Source organism: Pavona decussata, unplaced genomic scaffold, assembly GCF_977016875.1.
Source record: "Pavona decussata unplaced genomic scaffold, jaPavDecu1.1 SCAFFOLD_2, whole genome shotgun sequence".
Taxonomy (NCBI): domain Eukaryota; kingdom Metazoa; phylum Cnidaria; class Anthozoa; order Scleractinia; family Agariciidae; genus Pavona; species Pavona decussata.
In genome coordinates, this window is record NW_028145426.1 from 3,375,209 (window position 1) to 3,402,624 (window position 27,416).

General features: G+C 38.6%; 2 protein-coding genes across 4 annotated transcripts; both read left to right on the forward strand.

Moving 5' to 3' along the window:
- The first annotated feature begins 440 nt into the window (after positions 1-440).
- LOC146490074 (uncharacterized) lies at positions 441-27,150 on the forward strand. Of its 3 annotated transcripts, none has more exons than XM_085128847.1 (3): positions 441-469; positions 841-999; positions 24,025-27,150. In XM_085128847.1, the coding sequence occupies exons 1-3, from the start codon at positions 447-449 to the stop codon at positions 24,332-24,334; spliced, it is 492 nt and encodes a 163-aa protein (XP_084984973.1). In that variant the 5' UTR covers positions 441-446; the 3' UTR covers positions 24,335-27,150. The 3 variants fall into 3 exon arrangements, with proteins under 3 accessions (XP_084984973.1, XP_084985023.1, XP_084985028.1); XM_085128897.1 differs by lacking the exon at positions 24,025-27,150 and adding an exon at positions 2,782-5,928; XM_085128902.1 differs by lacking the exon at positions 24,025-27,150 and adding an exon at positions 2,867-5,928.
- Positions 15,684-19,807, forward strand: LOC146490075 (neuropeptide FF receptor 1-like). The gene has a single exon (XM_085128210.1). It carries the CDS (start codon positions 16,845-16,847, stop codon positions 18,027-18,029), a length of 1,185 nt encoding a protein of 394 aa, XP_084984336.1. The 5' UTR covers positions 15,684-16,844; the 3' UTR covers positions 18,030-19,807.
- Positions 27,151-27,416: the final 266 nt, after the last annotated feature.

Sequence of the window (27,416 nt, forward strand, 5' to 3'; positions counted from 1 at the left end):
ACGGAATATTCTTGTCAAGTATTTATAAGAAAGACTAAGAGACTCTTCCTCTGATCGACAAATATACTCATCTCTTCCAATATTTATTGAGAATAAATTGATTCATATATAAGCCGTATAAAGAAAAGTGATCCAGTAATTATTCTTTGTTTATCAATATCCATCTTGGTTAGCGTGCAGTCGCTTTTCTTTCTCACATAAAAAATGGGTAAAATGCGATCGGAGGAGACAAAAATAATCTACGTTTAGGAAATTGAGCCAAAAATACGCCCCATAAAAATAAAAAGAATCCAAACCTCTAAGCAAATTGATTGCCTTTTAAGGAATTATTTAAGTGCTACGGTTACCCTTTAGGTTGTAATCAAAAGATGTTATCGCAAATCAATTAGAGTTATATCGGCTCTTTGAAAAGGTTACTAGAAATAAATGACTATATTTGCAATGAAATGCTTGAACATGCTGTAATGAGGTATGACTTTCGCTTCCTTTGTGTTTGCTTAATAGTCTTTTATTGTCCCGGGCTAATTACGCCTCCTCCTTGATGAGGTAAACCACTTGACTTGCTATTTATGATTTGTTGTTCAGCGATTCTTGTTGCTATGTTTTGTTATCGTTAAGGACACAATCGCTCGCATCTTCCGTCGAGGCGACAAAGCGATTCCTAATTATCAACAATTACTTTTTCATGATTGTGCAAATTGAGACTCTAAGAACATTCCTGAGTGTAAAATACTCACTCGAAAACAGCATCTTTAAATTTCTTCCATTCGCTTTTTCCGAAAGTTTCCTAAATGTTTTGATCATATCTTGCCTTTCTTGATTTTAATGTCGTCATTTTAGCTTTACTTTTGAAAGATATTGGTGGAGCCCTTCATCGATGACCATGGTGCATCTCTCACGGTACCAAAGAAAACGAGGGAACGTCGAATGCCTACATTCTTTGCCAGAAGCTTATAGCCCTTCGAAACAGCTAACATTATTTGATGGGGGACACCTAAGGTCGGTGCACATTATTTTCAGCAACTATTTACTTCTTAGAGCTCTCGTAAGCAACCAATATGTTCCACGCTGTTCGATTAAGAAATACAGTGAATTGTTTCGCACACATTACAAAATAAACTAAGAAAAGTACTCTGACTGACAACCCCATGAGACTTTCATAAAGCTGTCAGAGAAAAATGAGAACTGTTCAGTTGTTTTGTCTTATGTTGTGGGTTTATTAGACAAAGGTTTACAGTGATTCATAATAGTTCACAAGTGCTGGTTGGCTATGAATTAGTCTCTGTCATGGGTGTAAAGATTTGCTAACCAATGATTCTGTATAGCCTCTAACCATTACACTGTCTTCACTGTGGCCACCTATACATTTTCAAGCTCAAAACAAAGCGTTTCCTCTCACTGTCAGACATTTGCCTTATTGTTTAAATTACATATTTAAAAACCTGAGAGTTATTAACCCATTGCGTTCTCCAACGTGTCGGCTTGGAGCTTGACTAACTTGATTCAACCCTGGATGATTTTTGTTTTCATCCTCCCATATGAAAAACCTTATACCTAACGTTTGAGTCTTTGGATGATATCTTGACACTTATTGTTTTTGGATATTTGCAAACGTTGGAATAGGAATTGATGTTGCGCAGAACGAGAACAAAACATAACTTTTCTGGATTGAAGACTGTCCATCTTGTTAAAGTTGAGGTGTTTAATTTTCCAGTTTGCTTTGACATTTTGGAGAGGTTTTGTTAGCTCTGAATGAACTAAGTTGGCTGCTTCTAAAACTCTAGATTTCGAGTTTGAAGAGCTCAAACTCTTCTTGAGAACAAAACATAACTTTTCTGGATTGATATGACTGTCCATCTTGTAAAAAATTGAGGTATTTAATTTTCCAGGTTCCATTGACATTTTGGAGAGGTGCTGTAAGCTCCGAATGAACTACGTTGACTGCTCCTAAAACTCTAGATTTCGAGTTTGAATAGCTAGCCAGTCAAAGTCGTTGTTTGTCAAAAACTCCTGGAAGAAATTTTTTTGCCGGTTTCAATCAGTTAAGCCGTATATTTTTATATCCAGAAACTTCCAAACTTGCAATGTCTACGTGGGAATCTAATCCGCGATTAAAACTTTCTCGAACCCCAACATGTATATAACTGTTAAGATAAATTTTCTGTGTATCCGAGTTCTTTTCAAGACAAAAACATCTCCCACGTACCTGGGAAAGCTTACTCAGATTTCCTAAACAGGAAATTTCTTAGTTATTGGGAGCTGCATAACACTATAACACGAACTTTGAACTCTGTATAGAAATATTAGGTACATGAAATCCTTCACTGCTCACTTAGCTAGTTTTCAGGGAAATTATATTATGTGTGGACTGTTTGCTGTTTAGTTTTCATACACTAATATACTAATATGTGTAAAACGTTTCCTTTCAATAAAAGATGGTGGTCTGTATAGTAAAATAAAAACGTGCGAGGTGAAGTTGCAAATAAATTGAGATTGGAAAGCCGTTATCGGAATGATACCATCGACTGTTTACTGATATTTTCACGGCTAATCGAACCTTTATATTTTAACGTAAACACCTTTAATATAAACTTTCTAGTTTGCCTTCCAGACAGCTCCAGAATACAGATCTTAATAATGTGAGCCGTTTTATGTGGTTCTGACTTACAGTTGCCATGTAATATCTGAGTACGTAACTGATATATAAAGGAACCGTTCGAGGCTGGCATTAGGTAACATGACCGAAGCACAAATGAAGTGCAATTTCTTTATTCCATACAGGCCTCTGCAGTTATCCAACCCAGGATCCTTAGTAAATTTGCGAAGGTCAACGCCCTGTTTGAGCTCTCATGTTGATCCCATACAGGAACTACAGGGAGACGTTTCCTAAGAAGATCACCCAGCTGAGCCTTTTAGTTATAGTCTATTAAACCACTGCAAATAGATACACCTACATAACAATATGTGTTTGTTAAGTTCACTGGCTGGTGCAAGTTCAGCCACTTTGGAATTAAAGAATCTTTGTAGTTGTGGGGCAACACAAGCAGCAACAGATTAAGTAAACAAAAGCTTTGGCTTTGTAAAATGTTTACTCTTTTGCGTAAGTTTTGGCATATTCACGCTCTAAGTCCCAGTATCAAAAAGACATGGCATATTCTCTTTACTTCTCTCTGTGTATTTCTTATGGTCCTAATTGGAAGAATTGGATTAATAAACATCAAGGTACTGTTTTACTTTAGTGATCGTTTCCTTTTTCCCCATGACCTGGACAATCATTTGTCAGGCCTTAGGACTTAAAGGGCAAGTGTCATCGGGTTTTTGAGATCTTTTGTTTAAAATGGTGAAATAGGGTCTTCACTTAGCTACAAAATAATTCTGGAACAAAGAGAGGAAAGGAATGAACTCAATTCTTGAAAGGAACGACTCGTGATCTGTTCTAGCGCATTTCGGAAACAAAAATGCAAGAACTTGAAAAACATTAGCCTAACATTTTTCAAATTTCAATCCATTTCGACCTACCCTGTGTCTGGCCAGAGGCACTAATCGACAGTTTTGTTGCACTGGAGGTGATAATTTATAACTAAACTAGACAATTACGTTTTGTTTCTGATGACAGACAAACATTTTATGGGGTTGAAATGACAACAAATTCGCGTGATACTTCCCCTTTAAAGGCTAAATAATAACCAAATAAGTTAATAGTAGTGAAGGGTTTTTATGTGTATATTTCAGTGATTTTTCATATATTGCATCAGAAAAACTGGCTGTAGTACAAATTTGTCTCACTGAATATCGAGAGAAAAAGTTCATGTAAGTTTTTACGAAGTGTAATCATTAAAGTTATCACTACAACAAATTTTTCAGTTCTCGATGCTAGATGAATTGGTCAAACTGAATTTATTACATCACAAATTTGCAAACAAAAAAAAAAGGTTAACTTGAAGTTGGATTATCAACTACATCATGAAGTTAAAGGGACGACTTTCCATTTTATGCCTTTAATGGGTGATTTACGAATTCGGAGGTAAAATGATTTTTTCCAAAATGTAATTCTATTAAGGAAAAGCTCGTAAATATTGACATAAATACAGCTTAATGATTTTGATAGTATTCGCTACACTGCAAGCATTTTTTAATTGCAGTGCAGCACTTATATAGATAGTTTTAAACAACTTCGTCGTTAAAATTTTACGTCTTCCGCCTAAAATTCTAATGATTCATAGAATTCTCGGTACCAAGTTTAAGAACCATAGAATGCTAACTTTTGCAACGTGCTTATTAGGAAAAAGAAAAAAAAAACGTAATTGGGTTTCGGGGACTTAAACATCGAGGACATTATATTATGTTGCCCACGGAACTACTTGACCCTGAATCTTTACTGACAATCTGAAGAACTGGCAATCAAAATAAGATGGTTTTGCAATCCTGAAAAAAAATCTGCCTTGGCAACAATTAGTGTAACTACACGTACTTATCGAGATTTTGAGCGTGCAGTATTGCTATAATGTTTCGTGCCCAAGAATGCTTGAGAAAAACTAAACTGGTTAGAGGGAATCTCGTCGTTCCATTACTGAAGTAGAGACGAATTTGACCGTTTCACGTCTATAAGAGGTCAAGTTGAAATATTATACAAGAAAAAAGAGGGAACTGTTCTGTAGCTATCGTTTGAATGGTCACATCTTCTGAGGCATTAAAAAATAGGAACAGCCTGACACAGCATAATAGAGTGTTGTAAACAAATACTGCTCAGTAGCTTCAATTTGAACGGTCTAACTGTAGAATGTTGTCCAGCGACTCAAAAGTTTAATCCATTGTGTTCACTATGGTAAACACTGAACAACATACGAAAGCACTGCTTCGGAAACTTTCATTTGAATTAATGGTTAACCTTTAGCTTTTCATGCACCCATAAACTGGAAAGTTTGACTCAACATCAGCAAAATTATAAATATAGAACCACAGGGAAGTACTACTCAGTCGCACTTTGTTAAATTATCACACTTCAGGATTTCAACAGGACACTGAAAAAGACGTACCCACATTACGTCTCTGAAGGTTCAATGTTTCCACTTTATTTTCACTGATTTTAATCGTCATGTTCTTGCGTTACTTTTTCTCTTGCAATGTTTTTCCACATCTTCTTTAATCAATAGTTCTAGTTAGTTACATGTTGTCCTTACCCTAAATTAATCAACAAATAAAGGAAGTACCACTCACAGCTTCACGATTAACGATTGCAGGTTAAGCTTGAAGAGCTGGAAGAGTGATTATAATATATTGCTGTTTTAACCTATCGTGTTAATCACCATATTTCTGAAAACAAATTTCCTCTTTTCCTCCTGTTAAACCTTGCATCCCTGTTCGTGATCAACATCTAATTTCTCCATAAAATTCCAATAAGAAAGTCAACGTGTGAATTAAGAGAATAAAGAAAGTCATAGATACAGGAAATAATACTCATGACAAGCAAAAAATTCTGTCAAGTATTATTTGATAAATCAGTAGAGCCCAGTAAGGATAACTGTTCTCCAAGACTAAGAAACGCGAAGGTGCTGACGCATAGCGTGCCATGAACTGGATAGAAGTACACAACACTTTTACAAGACTCATACACGTGGCATATAAGACAATGTCAAAGGGTTGATATTTGCCACCAGAGAAAGCTGAATGCCTCATGCTATATCGGCATGTATTTTTCATTTTCTAATAGAAAAAAACTTATTTATAATATATAAATCCAGCAAAATCCCTGTTTCATTCGTGAGAAGAGAGGCTGTGACTAGTGGATTTTTGTTGTTGTTGTTGTTGTTTTCTGGGGAGAGCACAAAGTAACTTCAATACGAACAGGATATTTTCGAGGGTTTATTTTGTCGCTGAATCTTTGGCAAAGCCACTGAAATAAATTGAAGAAGAAAAAAAAAAAAAAAACAGGACGACGACCACGAAAACAGGAAAACAATTTGCCGGTTTCGTGACATTGTCCGAAACCAAAATAAGGTCATTATGCGCTAATTACTGTTCTCAAGCAACTTAACACAGGAAGGCTGGGGATTTTAATGATCGGGCTTGAGAGCTTCTTTCATTCAAGATGGTCGACTAAATGACTCGAACCTTTTTTGTAATGCTTGGCGTGAGACATTGTTTACTATTAGTACTTAAAGTGCTATTAGACTTTTAAAATAGTACCAACTCTAACACGCAAAGTTCTATTATTTGAACTCAAAGTGATGCGTTGCTTAGCAAGTGGGGGTCTTCTATTTAGAAGGAAAAATACAAAAGAAAACACTTCGTCGCGTCCAAAGCATCAAACGCAACATTGATGTCATTCTTCGAAATAAAGAAGCAAAGAATGCGCTTGCAAAGCTCACACGCGATTTTATTTTTATCCTTTTGTTGTTGTTGTTGTTGTTGTCGAGGCAAGAGTGGTTTCGATGAGCCTTTGCCAAACATCATCATTTATATGTTGCTTGCGGTTTTCTTTTAATCTAGGACTACCAGGACGTTTTTAAAATTTATTTTCATGGCGCATCGCCAGGTTTTTGTTTTCCAGTCTGTCTGTAGGAGCCTTCCTTTGTTCTCCGTTGTTAACCGCCGACTGGTTAGTTAAGTTCAGAGAGCACCGAACTACCGTGCGGGAGGTGGCGGGTTCAAACTCCGACAAGACAAACACTCAGGGTCTATAAATAACTGAGGAGAAAGTGCTGCCTTTGTAATGACATCTGCAAACGGTTAGACTTTCTAGTCTTCTCGAATAAGGACAATTTAATAAACCGTAGGTCCCCTCTCACAGCACTCGTTCCTAATAAACTGTGGGATGTTAAGGAACCCATACACAGTTCGAAAAGACAGTGAAAAGAGTGGGGACGTAGTCCCCGGTTAGTGGTCTATCTCTGTCTCTATCTCCCTTTCACATTTATGCGTGGGTTGGGTGGGTGGGTAGGTGAGATCAAAATATGAACTAAAAGCGGGTACCAGGGGCGCCTTTACATGCTTACGTCCGATCACACCCCACGGAGGAATTGTCAACCGCCATTAGGCTGTGTAATGTGCGGTAGACGCTAGACATCATAAATGGAGAACAGGTAACAACCTAGTGCCAAAGACATTCGCTCAACAACCTGGTTCGTTCTGCTTTACGCAACTGTTTTATTCTTGGTGACGTCGACATAAATAATAGTTTCTTCAAGACTTCTACAGCCCACTATGACACCTTGTCATGAAATGCGCTATTAACCTCGGAGTATGTGAATGAAAGCTTTTGAGTTATACTTTCTGACGGTATGTTGTGCTTGAACATTCAGTCGTATAAACAGGAGTTTTGAGTCTGCTAGTAAAATCCAGAAATGTTATGAAGTGTCCAATTAAATAGGCTTTATGATACAGAATAAGTGAACCGCACTTCGTGTATCACGAATTGTAACTTGTCCATGGCTCTAAGTTTTAACTGTGTAGACAATATGTTCATGGGAATTGAAAACCTTTTAGCAAAATCTTGTGGATCCACTGATTTATTATGCAAGCGGCTCTGAATCAGCTGAACATCTGAATCTCTTTGTATCTATGATAACCTAAGGTGTGAACTATTAAAATAAAATTTATTCGGCCGTACCTTCTTGTATTCTTTTTATGCACAGTCAATTTTCCAATTCTTCATCCCATTACTTACACTTATACTCAAACAAGATAAAGTGTGAGAGTAGCGTTACAGAAAATTCGCATCTGGCGTAGCTTTAAATTTCGTATTACTCCTTGCGCAAGCAGGCAGAAAGCTTAATAAATATCACTTTGAAAATGTAAATGTTTAGTCAAGCTTGTTGCATCAATATGAATCCCTGTATAAGTTCACGGAACTATTGCCATTCTTGTCAAACGAATTAAACTTATCCTGTGAAGTTAATCGCGCGCTTGATGAAGGAGACTGTATTGGCAGGTTGTCGAAACGCAACACGTATAATCGGTACTAATATACGAGGATACCCATCTTCTTTCCTAGCGAGTCAGTGATGCAAGCCGTATTGGAGAATAACCGCCTCTCCATGATCACCGACATTTTTTACTTATCTCCTCTAAACAGCCTGTTCACAGGGCAAAGACAAATTACAGAGTATGTTGGACGTTGCAACTAAGGGAAGGAAGTGTTGGCATGGTGAGGAAAGCACAATGTTCCCTCTAGTGTGTACTGGGTTAATTCCCGGATTCGGAGTCACATTAGCTTCACCGCAGGCAGGTCTGGGACCTGGGGCGAAGGTCAAAAATAAATAAGAGTGAGGGGGCTAAAAGAGTGTAGAGTTTGTCTTCTTCACTAACCCCCCATTCTACCGCTTTATTGGACAGTGTCCATTACCCAGTCCAACTTCCATACCGCGTCTGTGAAGAGACGTTTTCAAAAGTTTGGTGAATTTAAGATTTCATATTCACAAGTCACAAGCGAGTACATAATGGATTGCTATGAAGTATCACGCGAGGTATCATTTGCGCATTTGCTCGCACAGTACCAGCTCAAATAAAATAAGTAGGACGGACAATAATCTGGAACATTGACTTTCGCGGGCAAAGGTTATCTGAAATAAAAAAAAAGGACCGTCAGTTGTATAAACACGCCGTTGCTTGAATATCTGGAGGTTACATGCTCCGGGTGTTGGTCCCCAAGTTGGATTCCCTCATTAATTACTAATGTTATTAGTTTGATGTTGGTATTTGCCTCTCTCCGAGGGTCTTTTCAGTGTTGTTACATTTTCCTCCGCAAAAAGACAAATTTGATTGGCATTAAACGACTTCTCAGGTCATACATAGGGAACAAAATTGAATAGGCCTTATCGCAGTTTCCGACGCCATTTTGACGAGTAGGCAAACACGTCTGGAATATCAGTGTTTGTATGGAAATCCGATGTCAAAACATTTTCATAAAACATCGCTTCTGAACAATTCATGAATTGGAAATTTTTGGCACTGGAAAAGGATTTTAAGAAAAAAAAAATTGGAGGGATGTAGCTGTGCCAGAAAGCGTCCAGTCGTGTTTTGAACTTTCCAAACATTTGTCTGTTTAGCGAAGCAGCCGTGAACTGCTACTAAAAGTAGCTCGCGGGAAAAAATACAGGGAAATGTATGAAAAATTTCCAGACGTGTTTGCCTACTCATCAAAATGGCGTCGAAAACCGTGATAAGACTTATTTAAATTTTTCTACATGACGAAAGGCAAAGAGAAATACAGTGATGATAACGATGATGATGACCCATTGAAGGAGAATGAGCGAAAAGGAGTTTAAGAAAGAGAATGTTTGTTGGGATTCATTTTACACGTACAAGCGCTATAATTGCAATAAATGGGAAATAGGGTCAACAACAGGAATTTTTTTTTTTACTTTTTCTTGTCTTTTTACTTGTGCTTTCTGCAAGAGAGCTTGTTTTCCGTGCTTATTTCACCAGTGTGAAATCCGGCGTGCAAAAAGCGTAAGAACTCTATGTGTGCGTATACATCGGCTTGGCCGTCATCACACATACCGAGAACGTCCTTTTGTTTTTGCTTATGTAAAAATTGTAAGCCAGGCTTTAATGGGAACCGGCGTTGAACAGAATGAAGGCGTCGTGACAACGATTGCTTTGATATGAAGAGTGATTTAAGTCTTTAGCAGTTGACGTGTGGGACGTCCTGTTTAAATATCTTGGATCACCAATGTAACATTGTTTGCCCGTTTGGGAAGTTTTTCCCAAATGCTCTTTGATGACATTGAGAAACTACACATAAAAGCTGCTAGACTGCTTGATAATGTAAATGACAATTACCCGGTCTTGGCTGTCCAAATGTTTGAAATCACCACAAAAAGAACAGATCATAGATTAGCTTACTACTTTGAACCTGCTGAATCAAAGTGAAGGGGCAATATGGTAAAGATGAGACGAATGAATTCAGAGTTTGGCAAGCAATCTTTGATCTTCAGAAAGATCAGAGAACTTGAAAATACTGCTCATTTTAAACAATGTTTGAAGAATGTTTAAGGGAGAGAATTAATTAATGAATTATAGAGAAATAAAGCAAACGAGGTTTAAAGGTGAATGATCTAAAATTTTAGGTTAGCAAGTACTAAATGAAACATCTAAACAGACCACTATCAACCTTGCGAGCGCTAGCATTTACATGTCCTCATGTCGTTTTAGCTCTTTTACTTAAGAAGTGTGTGCCTGGATCCGTAGCTATCTCTGTGTGTTGGGTTGACCAGCTTGCGGAGCGGGCAGATAACCATATAACGAAGACTTGTAAATATCGTCCTGTTCACCTCGAATTGGCTGTCTGTGGGACCGAGTCACGAACAACAATAAACCAATTACAAAGCATAATTATCAGTGTGTTTTCTTCAAAATATCACCACGTGCGTTCGCTAATGGCACTTTTCCTGGGACTCTTTCTTGTAGCCGGCATACATGCCTTGCAACTGGTCATTATAATTAGATCCCTCTCGCCATGGGTATATGTATGGGGAAAATTACCTTTTTTAGTACTACTCTGTCTCTCACAAAGGTTGTAGTACCTGCCCAAGGTCCTAGATATATTGTTTCCGTCCTCTCTTTGCTGCTTGCCTTCATACCTAACCCCGTCGGTCATGTTTTCTTCTGCCGACAGGTTCTCAGGTCAGTGTAGTGCATGGTTTTCATACCTAAACACTCCGGTTTTCAATCCAGGGCGGAAACTTAACGACTCTATTCATTTCTGCTCTTTGTGACTTCGTTGTCAGTAGCTTAGTTTTATTAGTCAATTGATCTTGAAGATTCTTCAAGGAGTTATGTTGAGAGGTGGTTAGATTGTTTCTACAGCATGGTCTAAAAACCCAAAACAACAGTGCGAATAGATTGGACTAAAAAAACATTATTTCAGTGATGCTTCTTAGCTTACATTTTCTTGAAGGATTTTGGTCCGCTTGTAGATCGTTTCTGTTGCCCTACCAAGTCCTGTCCTGAACCCCCTATATACGTCTTCATCTTCTATAACTGACCCACCCAAGTGAGAAGGTTTCCGAATTTTGGCATTGAATCTCAAGACTTTGCCCTTGCCACATTAAGTCTTAGCGCTGCACCCTTCCCCCATGCGTAGATACGCTTCCCTTCTGTTTGCAGCATGTATTTCCCTGCTAGACAAAAAGGAGCATCATCTAAATCAAGGGCCTTTAAATTGCTCATCATTTCCCTACTCCCGTTCGACGGTGAGTATTGTTACTCAATGTCCACGTCGTCGCTGCCAATTAATTAAGACAAGGCACCCTAAGATCTCGTGATTTCCCAGACTATAAGACTGGAAACATTTCAGTCGTTTACCTGGTTATGTTTCATAGAAGAAAATCTCTTCAGGTGCTTTCTTGTTGCGTATTGAATCCGCCTGTTCCTCTTCAACTGATAACTCACTACAGAGAGAGCGACTTCTCAAAATTTGCCACAGAGGATGAAGTAATAAGTAATTCACTCTTCTTTGCAAGCTTGTTAAGAAGTTCTTGCTCTAGATCTGCTCATCAGGTGTTTTCCAAATCCAACTGAATGGGTCTTCCACAACTATTACGACATTTCAATACCTGCTTGTAGCAGATCCACTGCCACAGAATCAGTGGTTCCGAATATCTTGCCATTGCTCTCATTGCAAAGATTCATCTTTCCCTCTTGTACTTTCTCAGAGTTCTTTTTCTGTAAGTTAGTATTCCTCTCTTTTACTTGCTTTAGACCCTTCCGCCCTGGTGTAATGTCTATCTCCATGTTGCGCTGTTCTTTTCATTGTCATCTGCACATTTCCAGCTTTCTTCCCAGATTTCATTTGTGCTTCTCTGATTTTATTGCGTTCATTTTGCAGGTCACCAAGTTCATTTTCACTCTCATTTTCACTAACAGAGTCCCAATTCACGTAGCTTGTACTTCTTCAGTTAGCAATTGAATCCGTTTCTCAATTTAATTGCAATGTGATGTCTTATCACCGGATCTTTGCTCCGTAATATATCCTCTCTTTCAATCTTGCCGACATAACCTCACTAGCGTCAAATCGGGTACAGCGTGATATCCAGAGATGTTTGTGAGTGGCCTTCTGTCGGTACGTTGTTGACGTCATTGCAAGGCCAGGTTGTGTACTGTGTAAAATGGTACAAACCTGTCTCCACTGTGAGCCGTCTCTCTCACCCCCTAGGCTTTCATCAACATGCCATTCGGTATCATCATGTTTTGGCACTATAACCTTAATCTTCTGCGGTTACTGGTAGAGTTTATCATAGGCCTTGGTTTTCTAACTGGTTTAACATTGCATAAAGTGCCGTAAAAAATCTCAAGTGGAATCTGACTATGCTAGTACGATGGCTAAAGGGGACTATATATCATCCGTTTTCAAGTGGTTTTCTCGTGTCTTAGATAAAATTGGTAATATCTTCATGCGGCTCGTTCTTTCTCGAAAATTTACTTTCATACCATCGGTGAGCTAGGAGCAATTCGTGTATGAGCAAGATATTTAAGATATATACAAGATATATAAATTTAGGCAAATCTCTTTTACTTATATTTATAATGTGGAGTCCAGCACTTATTACAGTCTGGTGTCCCTTTTCTTTTCATTGGAACCGTCACATCACTTCACACATATCAGTCCCAGTGAAACGTGAATACGATGAAGTTTCGCTACCCGTTGCACTTTTACACAGAAGTGCAGGGTTAGGGAGTGGGATTGTATCTTTTGACGACGAATAACAGCCAACCCAGGTCTAGATCTGTGCAGAACAATAACACTGGATCTGATTCGAGATAACAAGTCATAAGAGCTATACCGTTGTGATCCCGCAGTGATCCCCTGCTACCATGCTGACAGAAATCATCCCTTTTCCTCCAAGCCGTGAAGCTCCCCCATTCCATGAGAAACATGTTAATATACGTTAAAGTCATTATCAACAAAAGCATGGGCTAGAGCGGTTTTCAACTGATTGTCGTAATTCATTCGCGTTTTTGCTGGTTAGCTCTGCTACGTAACGTGATTGGTTAAAACCTCGCGCCACTTTCGTAACCAATCATGACTTGTAGCACGCGTATTAACGCGCTTGACGCATTCACTTGTATTTGCTCCGAGTCAGTTGCGGATTGGTTCATTGTGTTGGTAGCGTCTGCTATGAATAGTTTGAGCACAAGTGATTCAATAGTTTACTTCTGTTATGATTCTCCGGTTCAAAACCACTCTTATTACAGCAATGGAATTAGATGTCTACTGATAATAATGGGAATGATCGGCTTTTGTCTGTCGGAAGCTTCTTTGACTGGGCAATCTTTGTCGATGAGCCGTACAAAAGAGGTCCCATGGGGTCATGAAAAATCTGGAGATTGCTGTCTTTGACGCTATTTTCAGTGTTTCATTGCAGCAGCTGTACTATCCTGTTATTTAAAATTTAATTGGTGTTATGAATGAGGAACTGAAGCCGTTAATTTCTTAGCGTGACGGCAAGAATTTCAAACGGGCGACGTTTGTCGGGTTATTAAAACAAGGTTTAAGTGAAGAAATCAAAATGAGGCACTATATTCATTGTGCAAAAATTTTCACTACACTAGACAATTTTGTCAGTCAAGCAGATTAGTCTTCCTTGAATTTCCTTCTGCCTTTAGTTTAAGTCTGATATAAAGCAACTTTAAAAATTGATTGCTGGATTTTATAAAGGATTTTTAGGAGTTTCATGTTCTTACGACTCAAACCTGATTACTTCCGAGTGCCTGATTCCATTTTGTAACTAAACTGTCGAAGGTAAGAGTTGGCAAATTTCAGTGCAATTGCACGTCCCTTTGTACCACTTGGCAGGCTTTTTTATCACCTCTGTTTTCTTCTTCTCTCCTTTTGATCAAAGGAACGATGTTTTTCTTTTCGACAAGAAGCACTAGCTTCATTTTGTTAGCCCACTCAAATATACGAGCGGGTCAATGTGTTGCGTTGCAGATATTTAAACCCTTATGAAACGGGTTTAAATATCTGTTTATAAAACTGGCAACAATCTTGACCATGCCAACAATGTTTTTTTTTATTAAATCCCACCAGCATAGATGGAAGGACTTTGTATGGCCGCCAAATTTTCCCTGACTTCCAGTGTTTTTCTGTTTTGTTTTGTGCTATTTTTGTTTTTGACCTTCTCAAACACCGTTTGAAGGCTTGTCTTGTTTGTGAATTTGAGCCGGGCGATTGGCAACAAACTTGAACATGCCAACAATGCTTTTTTTGTATTAGTTCCCTCCAGCATAGATGGAAGGGACTTTGTATGGCCGCCAAGTTTTCCCTGACTTCCAGTGTTTTTTTGTTTTGTTTTGTTTTTTTGTGCTATTTTTGTTTTTGACCTTCTCAAACACCATTTGAAGGCTTGTCTTGTTTGTGAATTTGAGCCCGTTTACTGCTTAAGAGCGTTTATTTAAATGGTCATACCTGAGGCGTCAAGTCAGAGCCATGCACAGTGAGGTTCGCGAGACGCGATATAACGTCTGTGTGAATCCCTTATTAAGCTGTACCAACTGGGGCGTACTTCGGACGTAATTAATTCGGAGAAGTTCTTAGACGCACGCAGGTGGTGATGATAAAAGGTCATAAGCTGGTACATGTTATTATTTTAGCCTACAGCAAGAATAACAAAAGAAGACAGGTCAGACGCTATGCTGGAAAGTTCAATTGAAAATCGACTAGAAATGCCCCCCACAATACAGAAAAGACAAATGCAATTTGCTTTCATCAATGAGAAATCACATAACTTTAAACTTTTGTTGTTGCTAATGCTTAGGATGCTGTATGCACCATTTTGTTTTTATGCAGCTGAAAATGCAAAAAGACATTCAGTCTCCATGTTCAAGACAAGATATTCCACTGTACTTTTAATATTTGTCTACAGACTCGGTATGAAGTATGAATGATTCCTTTAGGGCTATTGTTTTCAAGAGGCGTTCGTATGTCGAACTGAATCACGCAAACTGATGTCCAAAATACGCGCCAACATAAAGGCGCCGGCAATTTTGTCAATTCTCATTTCTTCAACTTTCAGTCATTGTGGAAAAGTAATTTTACTTTTGGACGCTTTCAAGTTTGATGTCGATGAAAAACACGTGCAGAATGAACTTCCTTATTTTATTTCGTAGTTCATTTGAAGCAGTCGATTATTGTGATGGGCGGTTTGCAAGTCATCAAGTTTGGCATCAATGTTTACCTTGAAATTAGATATTCAATTTTCAGTAAAACACGGCATTAATGTACTGTAAATTTTTCAGACAATTACTAAAATAAGTCAGTTAATTCTGCGTTAAGACATTTTTGAAAAGGGTTCGCTTTTAAAATCTCTACTCCACTTAAGTGATTTTTACGATCAAAAGATAAGATCCGCCAGCGTTTATTTGAATATATCGTTTGTTTCATTGGCTGAATATCATCTTTTAGACATAACATTTACAAGCTAAACAAACCGAATGTCGTTTTTCATATCAGGGGACTTTGCTCTTGACAGTTATTGTGTTTTTGTAATGTGGCTCAATCACGGGAACAATGCAAAAATCAAAGGAGCCGATTACACGGCAAGAATAAACTACCGTTCACGATTTCGCCGGAAATAGAAAAGCGGAGTCTTTTCTGTGATACATACTTTAAAAGACATTTCTTCGTTCATTGAGACTTTTTTTCCTTTTTCATTTTTCTAAAAATTTTGCGCTCTGATTAACTGAAAATAACCTTTGTGAAAAAGGGTATGCCCTTGGAATATACATTACAATACGTTTGTGAATATCTAGTGTCGTATGTTATTGCAGATTGAAGGATTTTGTAACAAATTTAGAGACAATTACTACACAAGGTAAGGAAAAAGTACAGACCAAACACGAAAAGCAAACACGAGCGGAACATTCTAATAAATAGACCTCATGAATACCCTTTGAACAACCGCGTATATTATAAAAAGAGATGCGAAATATATTCTTGCAAATTCACGGAATGGCATTTACAAAAAAGTGGATTTAACTCCTCCGTGTACTGTTGCTTCAAAAATGACGTAGAACTACCGGATGAAAGAGAATCTTTAGCCCCCGTACAATTTGTTTTGTAAATACGCTTATCACTCCCGTGTTAAATTTCCGTCATGCAAATGTATTGGAGTTATAATTGAGGAGTGATGTGTGTGAATGCGTGCACCACTACTGAGCGTTTAAAAAATCCAGATTTTTTGCTTTTAAAGATAGTGTTGAGCATTAGGAGCAGTGTCCATGGCACTTACCCGAAAAATCAGGTGTCGCATTTCGTTAGCCCACCCTAGCTAATAGAATTTCTTTTCTTCCATCATCGAGGACGGACGAGGTTGTTTTCATAAAAGAACACAGTGTTTGTTGACTTTCTCGCTTTGTTTTAGATTGGTAATGCTAACATCATTGAAAATTCACTCCTTCATATCGGATCTCATTGTAGGAGCTGCTTTTTAATTCTGCGGTAGATCTCTTCGTTAATTATTCGTTAGCCAGTCATCGCGGCTAAACCTGTCATGACGGTAAATCCTTCACGTCTCGCTGTAATTCTGTCAATCGTGACATTGTGAACGCTACGCCACTTCAATTGACTTGACCGATGCGGTAGATAACAGAAAGTCCATCAAATCGCGCTCGCCTCAACTGAGTCAGATTTCACCGCGGAGTGCAAGTTAATAACACTCATATCGTGTTGAAACAGATGCAAGTAACCAGCTCAAACCGTTTTTCACCGCCGCAAATCCGACATTTCCCATGTGTTCAGCTGCACGTAAGAGATTAGTGTGGCCTCAAGATTTATTTGATGATAGCCGCTAGCCACTAGAACGTAAACGCCAAAGTACTGATGCGTTCAGTTTGTTCACATCATGACCTCAGCTAAACCTTCTCTTTTCCCTACATATGCAAAGTGGCAAAACTCTGTGACGGCATCCCTGTCGATGGACGAAATGACACCAACCTCAGCTGCCCCGCCGAACGCCAGTCTGGAAGCCGTACCGGAACCTTTTGCTTCGTTGGTTGTTCGGCTGACGCTCTCCGTTATTATTCTGGTTCTCAACGTAGCGGGCAACATTCTTGTATGTTTGGCGGTAAGGAAAAACCGCAAGCTGCGAAGTTTGAGGAATTATTATTATGGCTTGTTTCTGATGAGTTTGGCCATTGCCGATATGGCAGTCGGTTTGTTCTGTATGCCCTTCATCTTACTGTATTACGAGACAGGCAAGTATCCATTTGGATTTTTCGGTTCCACGGCAGTTTGTAAGCTTATTCCAGCGCTAAGCTTGCTATGCCAGGGAGCGTCGATTTTCAGTCTCACTTCCCTGACACTGCAACGCTTCATGGGCATCGTTTATCCAATGAAAGCTAGATTGACTCTGGGGAAGGTCAAGCTACTTCTTGCACTGGTTTGGTTGTGCGCTTTCGCGTCCTCTTTGCCACTAATTATCGTCATGGACGTCAATAATGATGTGCAGGGAAAAGACAACAAATTCAGCTGTGATGAATTCTGGAGCGATCCGCCTGTCGGTAGAATACTAAAGGAAGGTTACACCTTGTACCTTTTCGTGGCCGAGTATCTTCTCCCCTTGGTTATAATCGGGATCGCGTACAGTAAAATGGCCACGGTTCTGAATCGAAGAGATGAAGGCCTCGAAGGCAGAAAGTCCACCAGTGCCAGAACCAAGGCAAACCACAAGAAGTTCATTCGGTTGCTGATTGTGCTGATTGTAAGCTTTGCTCTGTGCTACCTTCCAAATCACGTTCTATTTTTCTGGCTTGATTATGGCACAGGATTGTACAATCCGTATTTCAGTATACTCATGAAGTATTCTCATTTTTGCATCTGGCTCAACAGCTGTTTAAATCCCTACTTGTACGGCGCTCTTGACGACTACTTCAGGCAAAGCTATAAAAGAGCGTTACGAAAGTGCGCAAGGATCGAAGGAAAAGCGCGAAAGACTCATGCTCGGATCACCCGGCAATTAACGAAAATATATTCCACTGGAACACCATCAACGGCCGATCCGGATTCCGCAGAAATGGAGGAAAGTTGAGGAACTAAGTCAATAGACAATGTCACAGATAGAGTGCTAACCGAAATAGGCAGCTTTAAGAATTGAACCATAGCAAAAGAGATAACTAATCACCAAAAGACAACCCAGGAACGAATTTTCTTGAAGCAATGTTAGCAACAGACAAAAGTGTGAGGACTCTTTAATAAACAACGGTGAGAAGTGGGAAGCATTTCAACAGAATGACGTTCGCTTCAGAATGTCAAAAAGTGAAAAATATTCTCAGTGTTAACAAGACGGTCTGACTAATAACTTGATCTGCGTAGTCTACTGCTCATGAGGGGAATTCATTTGTATTTTCGAATTATCGTTTAAACGCTTTATTTGCCGTCACTTTGGATCAATAATTAGGCGTTAAATACTCGTTCTTAGTAAGCTTTGTTAAGTCGGTTTTATAAAGAGCAACTATGTGTCGCTCAGCTTTTCCGTCATGAGTTGTCGTTGTTCAAGTGATCCTTGGCAACTTTTATTGATGTGTTTTAATTTATCTTGTCAAGTTGTTTGCAGCCACGCGCATTCTTGTCATTTCTTGTACAAGTCTCATTTCATTTCAACCTTTTGCAGTGTACTTACCGAGTTTTTATTTGTTCAAGTCAGATTGTGATTCTTTGGACATCCGGTGTCAATTAGCTCTCACTTGCTTATGTGCTCATTCCATTAACGCTACGGCGCTCTTGAAGTGAAAACCCTCACAGGAAATTCACGACACGTACGTGGTACTGAAACAAGAACAAGGAGATAGTCAAACGGTCTTAGACAGTAATAACTACAATGTCAACTCGAAAGCGAAGTGGGAGCGAACGCGGGAACCAGATGTATGATATTTTTGTTCTAAGCCTCGGAAGTAGGGGGCCTTCCTTCAATCGCACCCGTGCAGTCGCATCGATAAACAGCACAATCAGTGCTATGCACTGTTGTGTACAGTCTTACCGGTTAGAAGATAGAAAAGTTGACGACACAAGCAAGTAATCAATCAATGGTGTTAAGCTACAACAGCGCTTTCTAAAGAAGTAGCTTTGATTCTTTTGACGAAAATCGCATGTGATGAGCGCCTACACATAGGTCTTTGCACAGTTGAACGATTTTCGAAGGCATTTGCCACAATTAAAGATTGAAGATAAAATGCACTCGAGAACTGAAGACTTCAATAGAAGTTTATATACATCCATGTCAGTGAAGAACGCATTTTTATCCATCTTCAATTACCCAGAGAGCAATAAAGGTTTATGTTTGCAGTAACCTTATTTGGGAAGAAATGTTTTCGCAGTGAATGGTAAAAGTTGAGCACGTGAAAGTTCTAGTGCTAGAGTTTTAATGTATGTGTAGATATTTAGTAGTTGTTCAAAATCACCGCAGTATTCGAGTAGCGAACGCAAAACCTCAGATGGTAAAAATTGAGAAATTTGTTTTTTTTTTCATTATAATTGAAAAATCATTCTTCCGTTAGCTAGTGTAATACCTTACAATGTGATTTCAATCTATGGCAATTTATTCAGTTTTCGAGTTTAAGAGAGTTAGCATAATCTATGGTTAATAGCGAAGGGAGAACTTTTAAAGTTAACTGTTGTAAATTTGGTCCACAAATCGTCGAAACCAAGACATGAAAAATCGTTAGAAAAAGATTCTAAATTAATGTAACCCAATTAATTAGAATATCACCTTATTTCGTGCTTGCTCTTCAATATTACCAATTGCCAAATCAAATGTTAACGAAGTCTTAAAGACAATAATTAATTAAAAAGACAGTGATGTCTGAAAAATGAGATGAGTATTTTTTTTTGACTCAGTTTTTATCATCTCCTTTAAAACTAAGGATGAATTAAGTCCCGTTTGAGGGAAAAATTAAAAATTAATCGACTTGTGGACAAGTGCGTTTACAACGCCTTTTGTTTTACTTTTTTTTTTTACAATGAACTTGATCAAGAACTGGAACGCCAGTTTTCAAGCAAGGAAATTACGACGAAATTTTTCAAGCTTTTCCTTGACTACACACGACAATAAAAAGCTTATCAAATTTGTCAAATGCACACAGTTCAAGGAAAACTTGCTCGTGAACAAGCAGCGTTAGACATTTTAAATTATCTTCTCGACTTTGTTTCCCGTATGGCTAAACGTAACATTACTTTGGCGTTTAGCTATTCACCAATGGTTGTTATAATGCAATTAGTTTCATAAATGCACTGGAAAATTTCGTTCAAGGTTTCATCCGAACGGGCTTGCTCGGGCGTCAAACACAACAATATCGTGTTCGAAGCGATTCACCCCGATACTATCGTGAGATCTAAAAGATAAAGAAATGAAGATTCCTCCGTCAACACATCTTAAGGAATGCAGGGATTTTTACAGCTGTTAACATACAAGGAACAAATTAAAGGAGACAAATTGCGATTTCAGTGAGAAAACTTTGCAACCTCTGCCCTAGTTGATTAATTGCATCAAACTGACAAGATGTAGCTTGTATGAAACTATATCAACCCGATTAGCGTGCTAAAAACCATGTCGTGCCTGTATGGGAGTGCATTCCAAACCTTGTGTACTTTTTACGCAAGGCTTTCTTGTGCTGTTTTTATTTCTGTATAATTGATCTGCTTTGCGCATCATGATGAAAGGTTTGATTATAAAAACAAAGCCTCTATTTGGCATGCTGGTGGATTAAATGCAATGAAATTCAAGGAACTGTTTGCCTCTTGACTGTTTGAAGGCAGCGTAATGATCCGTTTGATCAGTGAAATTAATGACGTTGGTTTGCCTTAGTTTCTGAACAAGAAGATAATGCCAACAGACTCCAATTAATAGCAAGAGAATCGGAGTTCTTAAATTTAAAACAGACTTTCGGATGCTTCCATCAAAGCGAGCCCACTCGCAGTTGTTGACCTGCCCCGCAAGAATACTTAACGTTACCTAAAGAACGGCTGACTGAGTCTGTTGCTGAAATCCTATTGTGAAACCATTCAAATGAACTCTTTTCAGCAGCATGCGGTCCTCTGGTGCTACTCGGATTTGACAATAATTTTATTATTTAACCTCGGACGTTCTCTGGCCAGAAAGAGCAACCCTAATTTTGTCTTTATGGTGATCAATGTTTTACCTGGAGTCCCCCGCCTTACTATAGAATTCCAGTTTTGGAATTTAGGATTATAAATGAATTTGAACACAACAAAGGACACACAAAAAAAAATTCTTCAATTTGAGGCCAGATACCGGCACATACATCTTTCCCTAACTCACTTAGACCTTACATCATAGTTACAGCCCAAAACTGTGAGCAAAATTACTGAGAACGTTTCTTTGGAATTTCTATTTCGACGTTGTAGAAGGTGGTTTTTCCTTTGGTCCTAAAGAGTAACATTGATATGAAAGCTTTTCACCCGCAGTAAGTATAAAGTATTTTTTTTCGAATACACTCCTTTTTATAGATAAGAAGGTCTAATTTTGGGGCTGAGGCTAAATGCTCTTATTTTTTTTCCAATTTGAGCCCGGAAACGTTCTTAAGATGTTCTTAAGTTCACATGAGACCAGAAACTATCAAAGTGCATTATTTGTTGTAGTGTGGTATCAGGTTACCTGTGACGTGCTTGCGCGGCTTACTCTACAGCTGCGTACGAGATATCGTGGTAACAAACTCTCGGCGTTTGGGTTAATTTGACTGCATAGGTTTAAAGTTTCACATTTCATTTTACCCGTATCTCATTAAAATAGAAATGTTCTTAACTGACTCTGCGTCTGGGGTGTACGTATTCTTGGTATGTTCTTAAATTGAGCCTCACGGTTCTTTTTGATAAAATACACAGTCCATTGTGATTGAATCACGTCTCTATTAAATTTAAAATCTTCATTGATCCTTTTAAGTAATGATACTTTAAGAAAATAACCTTTAGTTGATGATCAATACCCGTACAAATTAGATTAGAATTTAACTACTCTTCCTTAGTGTTCGTCAGTAAAAATCCTGAGAAAAACCCTTAAACACTCACATATCGCTGAATTTCAACTGAATATCGTTCAAAGAGCTTTTTGTAGGGGCCAATCAAGTATTAGGGAAATAATTTACTATAATTTCAAATGTCTAATTACATTCGGCGATAACTTAGTTTAACAACAAAACGAAAGTGAAGGGACCACACCTTGAGTCGCATGTTTTAAGTAGTGAATACAAATATATAAAGTATATTGTAAAATATAATGAGATATTGCCGTAGAATTGCAGCTTGCTGCGGGGTGGTTCTTAAATAGTATATTGAATTGATCGACAGGAGTCACGCCCCATAACCGCTGTCATAGTATAGGGAAAAAGCGTGAAGCTCTTGTTTTCTCCATGGTTCCTGTTTTATTTGATGTAGAATTCGTTGGATTTTATAGTCTTTTTACCCTACCTAAACACGGTCCAATCACTGCTTCCACGACTACGTATCGTCGCTTACTCCCAAAGTTTGACGCTCATGATATATAGTGCGCTGGTCCTTGGGTAAAACCCTATAAGGTGTAATAGACCAGACGGTGTAATAGACCAAGTAAAAGCTACTGGGTTTTCTTTCCTTTTTTGCTGCTTGTTTCTCGATAAATGTGGTAAAGAAATTGTGGTATTTTTGCTCGTTTTTGATCCTAGCTGCTGTTTGGTGTGGTCACGAGGGTTAATTGATTTTCCACTTGGCTTTTGTTCATAAGAATGCCAAATCTTTGAGTTATGGCAACAATGTTCAATGTACCAATACTCGCCTTAAGCACAAACAGAAACGCGGTTTTTCTTTTAAACAGCCGGATCCAGGCGCCTACCTATATTTGGACATCAATGTTTTTTTCACGCGTGGATCATGGCTGAATCCTTGTGACATCTAACAGCTGAAACCGTTTAAGTTCTCGTTCTGGTATTATGTCAACAGTTTGGGCACCGACGCTGTCTGGAATCATTCAGTGGAACAATATCTTACGACATCGTTACGTTTCATGTTGTATGCGGGAATAACTGATATAATAACAACTTTTTCAGATGCTGAGTTAGACAAACTGTAGACGAAATCTCTGTTAAAACACATTACGTACACTAAATATAGCTTTAACCACCCAAACAAAGTAATTTTTAACCTTGTGGGAAAATCGTTAATCGTTAAATGGAAGCCTGATTACTTGCTATAAATCAGTCCTAAATGAACATTATTAAATAGTGTTGATTATTACATGGAATGGAGATGGTACATCCGCTAAATTACAAAAGGCAAATGCTACTCGTTTGGTGGACAGTTTTGAAAACGGAGTTTGAATTATCTAATCTTTATATAAATTGCGTGTTCTGTTCTTAAGGACATCCGTTAAAAACTGATAAATTATTGATATCTTTCACAGTTGTAAGGAATGATAATTTCAAGAGATAAAGATATAGATTTAAAACATAAATTAGCAAAAAGAGACTACGTTTCGAAGACATCCTGGCTTCATTTTCAAGTAAAAAAAAAGGAAACGTAGTCTCCTTTCGCTATTTTTTATTTTAAATTCTTTCTCTAGATCCTTAGAGACGGATTAATCATCAAATTAATTTGAAAATGAGAGAAGGGACAAGCAACGGCTATCAGAGTAAGAGAAACATAAGTGATCCCCTGCGTCCCCTCCCTAGAACAAAAAAATCTGTACTATGATCAGCATCAAGCTCCGATTTACTTAAAGCTAAACATTCATTGCATAGGAAAGAATTATGGAATACAGTGGGGAATCAGTTCAGGGATTTTACTTCCCTGATTCGACGAACTCCATCTCTATAAAAAAGGGAACCACCCCGTGTAAAACGCAGCTGATCGCCCGAATCCTAAAGCCTAAAATTCTCTAAACTGAAAACCGGATCTCAAAATGTACAGGTCGTTATTCATACTGTGAATAATACACTGTGTGTAAGCTCCAATGTGTAACTAGAAAAAACTTTGTCTAATTGTGAACCCAATTTTTATCTTAAAATCGTTTTTCTTTCCGCTCTTTGTTTGTTTTGCAGAATTTGTGGCAACTTTATCCAAAGTGTCGTGTCCTCTCCATTGCGACTAGGCCACTCTTTTTCAACGATACCGACGACTCTCGCTGAGAGCAAAACGAGTCACATGATATTACAACATTACGCTGCTGCATGTGTAGGACTAACAACAGTTAAGGTGAAGGTAAACATTTTGCAGTTAAAAGAGAACTTTATACTGACAAGTGCGGAGCCGACTAAGCGTATACAGAACCGATATACTCCAGCGAAACCTGCCAATGGCAATACATCTATGCCGGACTGTGCCGCAGAACCCGTTTGGTCGGTTGTATAAGAAAAGAACAACAAATCTGACAAAGAGCGATTTTAAAGTTTAGAAGGAAGTGTAGGCCTAGGGACTAAGAACTTAAAGGGTTATGAATACTAAAAATGAGCAATGATAAGGACTGATTTTAGGCGTGTTTTTACTTCAAGAGTCAGATAGACCAGCGTCATTTTTCACTTGCTGCACTCAATGCGGAAAGGACTGTCATTCCCGAATGGCCTTGTTCGGCCACAAACGACGCTGTATCAGTTTGAATATTCGGGGCGCGACTCCATAGTCTTGTTCACTGATGGATGCCTATTTTACAAGAGTATTTAACAAGAGTATTTAATTAACAGAATGCATGGGTCATGGAGATCCGAATAATCTAATTAAACATAATAGGACATAAGCATTTGAAGTCATCGAGGTTCTTGGCCAAATAAGAAGCCTCAGCATTTGCCATATATAGTATCACATATATCAGGAACAAAATGATAAGTTCAGTTCAGTTCAGTTTATTGTTTTGCCATAAGTTGTACAAAAGCAAGAAAAAACTAATTGTTTAAACACTAATGGCGAGGAAGCCCAAGGGAAGCCACCGGGCTTATAAGAAACGGGCTCCCTCAGTTAAGTAATTAGAACAAAGCATTATCATAGTTACACATGGGACCAAAGGAAAGTTAGCTCTAGTACAGTAGAAAAATGAACCAATTCGCGATATTGAACGGTTCTTAGATATCTCAGCTCAGTCTTGTTTAAGATGTAAACCAGGTATACAGAAAGCTTTTTGATTACGTTCGTTACGTTTTGGCATTTTTCAAAGAAAACACTGCATCAAAAACAATGTTATCTTCCATCTTCCAAAATATGATCAATCAAATCTGTATTGCCCTTTACGACATGGAAAGCGACAAAAACCGTCAATCGTTTCATGACCAGTAGATGTAAAGCATTCACCTTAAAATATTCTAGTGGAAGTGGAACGAAAAGCTGAATGTACATATGTTGAACGGTAGTTTCGCCTATACCCTGTACGAGTTAGAGCAATAGGTCGGCAGAAGAGGTATCGTAGTTACGTGCTCGACCTCGGCAAATGCCGGACGATGAATGAATGAACGTGCCTTTATCCTCGTGCCCTGTTTTCAATGACATTTTGTCAAAACCGCCTAAAGAGGTGCGGAGATTCAAAAGGCAAAATTAATTAACTCGATAAAACCACTCCAGAGCTTACGAAATCGGGCATTTTTCCTGTCACGTTTTCAACTCCCATCAAATGGATAACCTTATCTAATCTGACTGGTATTTAGTTGCCGCGTGATGAGTTGATGGCGCAATAGTTGTTAATTTTTCAGGAGATAAAGCTTTATTGAACGCTTTCTTTTCAAGATAAGGTGGCGCAAATATCGAAATTGTAAACTGAATCCTGGACCACACATTTGACTTTAAAGTAAATGAAAATGTATGTGGAAGTCGTCTCTGGCTGGCAGTCTTACCGAGAGTTTCACAGCTCACTATATTCATTTTGCCGCCAACATTTAGGATGACATAGGTATTTAATATATCAAGTGACAGAATTTAAAAAATCAAAATGTCTATCATTTGACCTCCATTAAAAGATAACTTGCGAATTTCCTTTATAATAGCCTCGAAGTAGTAATCCAACTTTAAGAGCACGAACAAGGGCGAAACTCACGTACACATCAATCAATTATTATTTACAAAAGCATTTCGTTTCTTTTCAATAATGCTGTTGATGTCGTGTTGTAGTGTAATGATTGTAACGACCAGATGCACCAAGGGTCAGTCCGATCCGGACCATATTCCGTCATGTCTGGATATTGGGGGTTATTTCCTGCGATGTCATTGGTTAAGATAACACTAAAGCATGACATATAAATTTACCCAGAGCGAAACTTGAGATGAGCAGTAACGTTCAGTTACGGACAATCCACACTTTTTTCGGACAGAAAGAGAAGAAATCCAAATATTAATTATCGCGGTACGAAGTTTCTACGTTGCTAATAGAGACCTTAAGATTAAGGGTTTCCTGTAAAACCGCAAACCGCAAACGTCGGTCAGCCATTTACAGTTCGGAGTTCGTCGTATGTAAATAATCTGGGCAGATTAAGATTGAGGGCTTGCATAATAGGATACTCGCAGGAAAACAAGATGGCGGCTGCACGGAGGATAGGCTAAATACGTATTAAAGATAAAGAACAGCTTCAAAAGAAGACGAACATGCCGAAGGGGGGCGATCGGAGAACGAAGCTGCGTGAATATAGTTCGAGGACGGAAGGTTGATATCACTGGCGCTGGACGAGAAAGCCGTGTGAATTGAATGACTAAAATTGAGGATTGAAAAGAGAAGCTGGGCACTTGGAGAGACAATAGTCCTGCAATTATCGATTATGCGGAAATGGTGATATTATAACAGTAAACATATAAAACTTTTCAATCAAGAAGATGACAAGATGACACTCAGAATAGAAGAGACTGAAAGTGAAACGCCCAAGAGTTAACTATTAACTAAGCAGAAATGGCGGGAAATCAATAGAATATAAGGAGACTGTAGGAGCTTCAAAACGATTGCATATTGTTTGAGGACGGAAACTGGCTTAACTGGAAACCAAGCTGCACGAATTTAAACGATGATAGACAGAGCAAGTAGGAACATTTTAAACCTTGCTTGACGAGAAACACGGAACCAGAACACGATGTTGAGCCAATCGAGAAAGGCGAATAGAGCAATAAATGGCAATAATGAGTCGACAGTGAGTGGTTGAAAGATAATGGAGAGATCAAGGCCGGATTGTATATCTCCTGGAAGGATTGTTGAAAGCCGGTCGTGAGACAAACTTGTAGTTCTCGAACTGATATATTGAGGTCACAGAATGGTAGCAATCCACCCTGATTAGAAAAGCCGACTTCGTGGGATTCAGGACTGGATAGGGGATTGAATGTTCGAAACTGAACAATCCGAGATACTGTGCACGTACTGAAGTTGACGGTGCAGAGAAAACCCGGCTTGCTGAGACAAGAAGGCGCAATTGAACGAGAGGGGGCTATCTTGTAAGGCAGAAGAGAAGCTGGCTATTAAACGATTTCATGT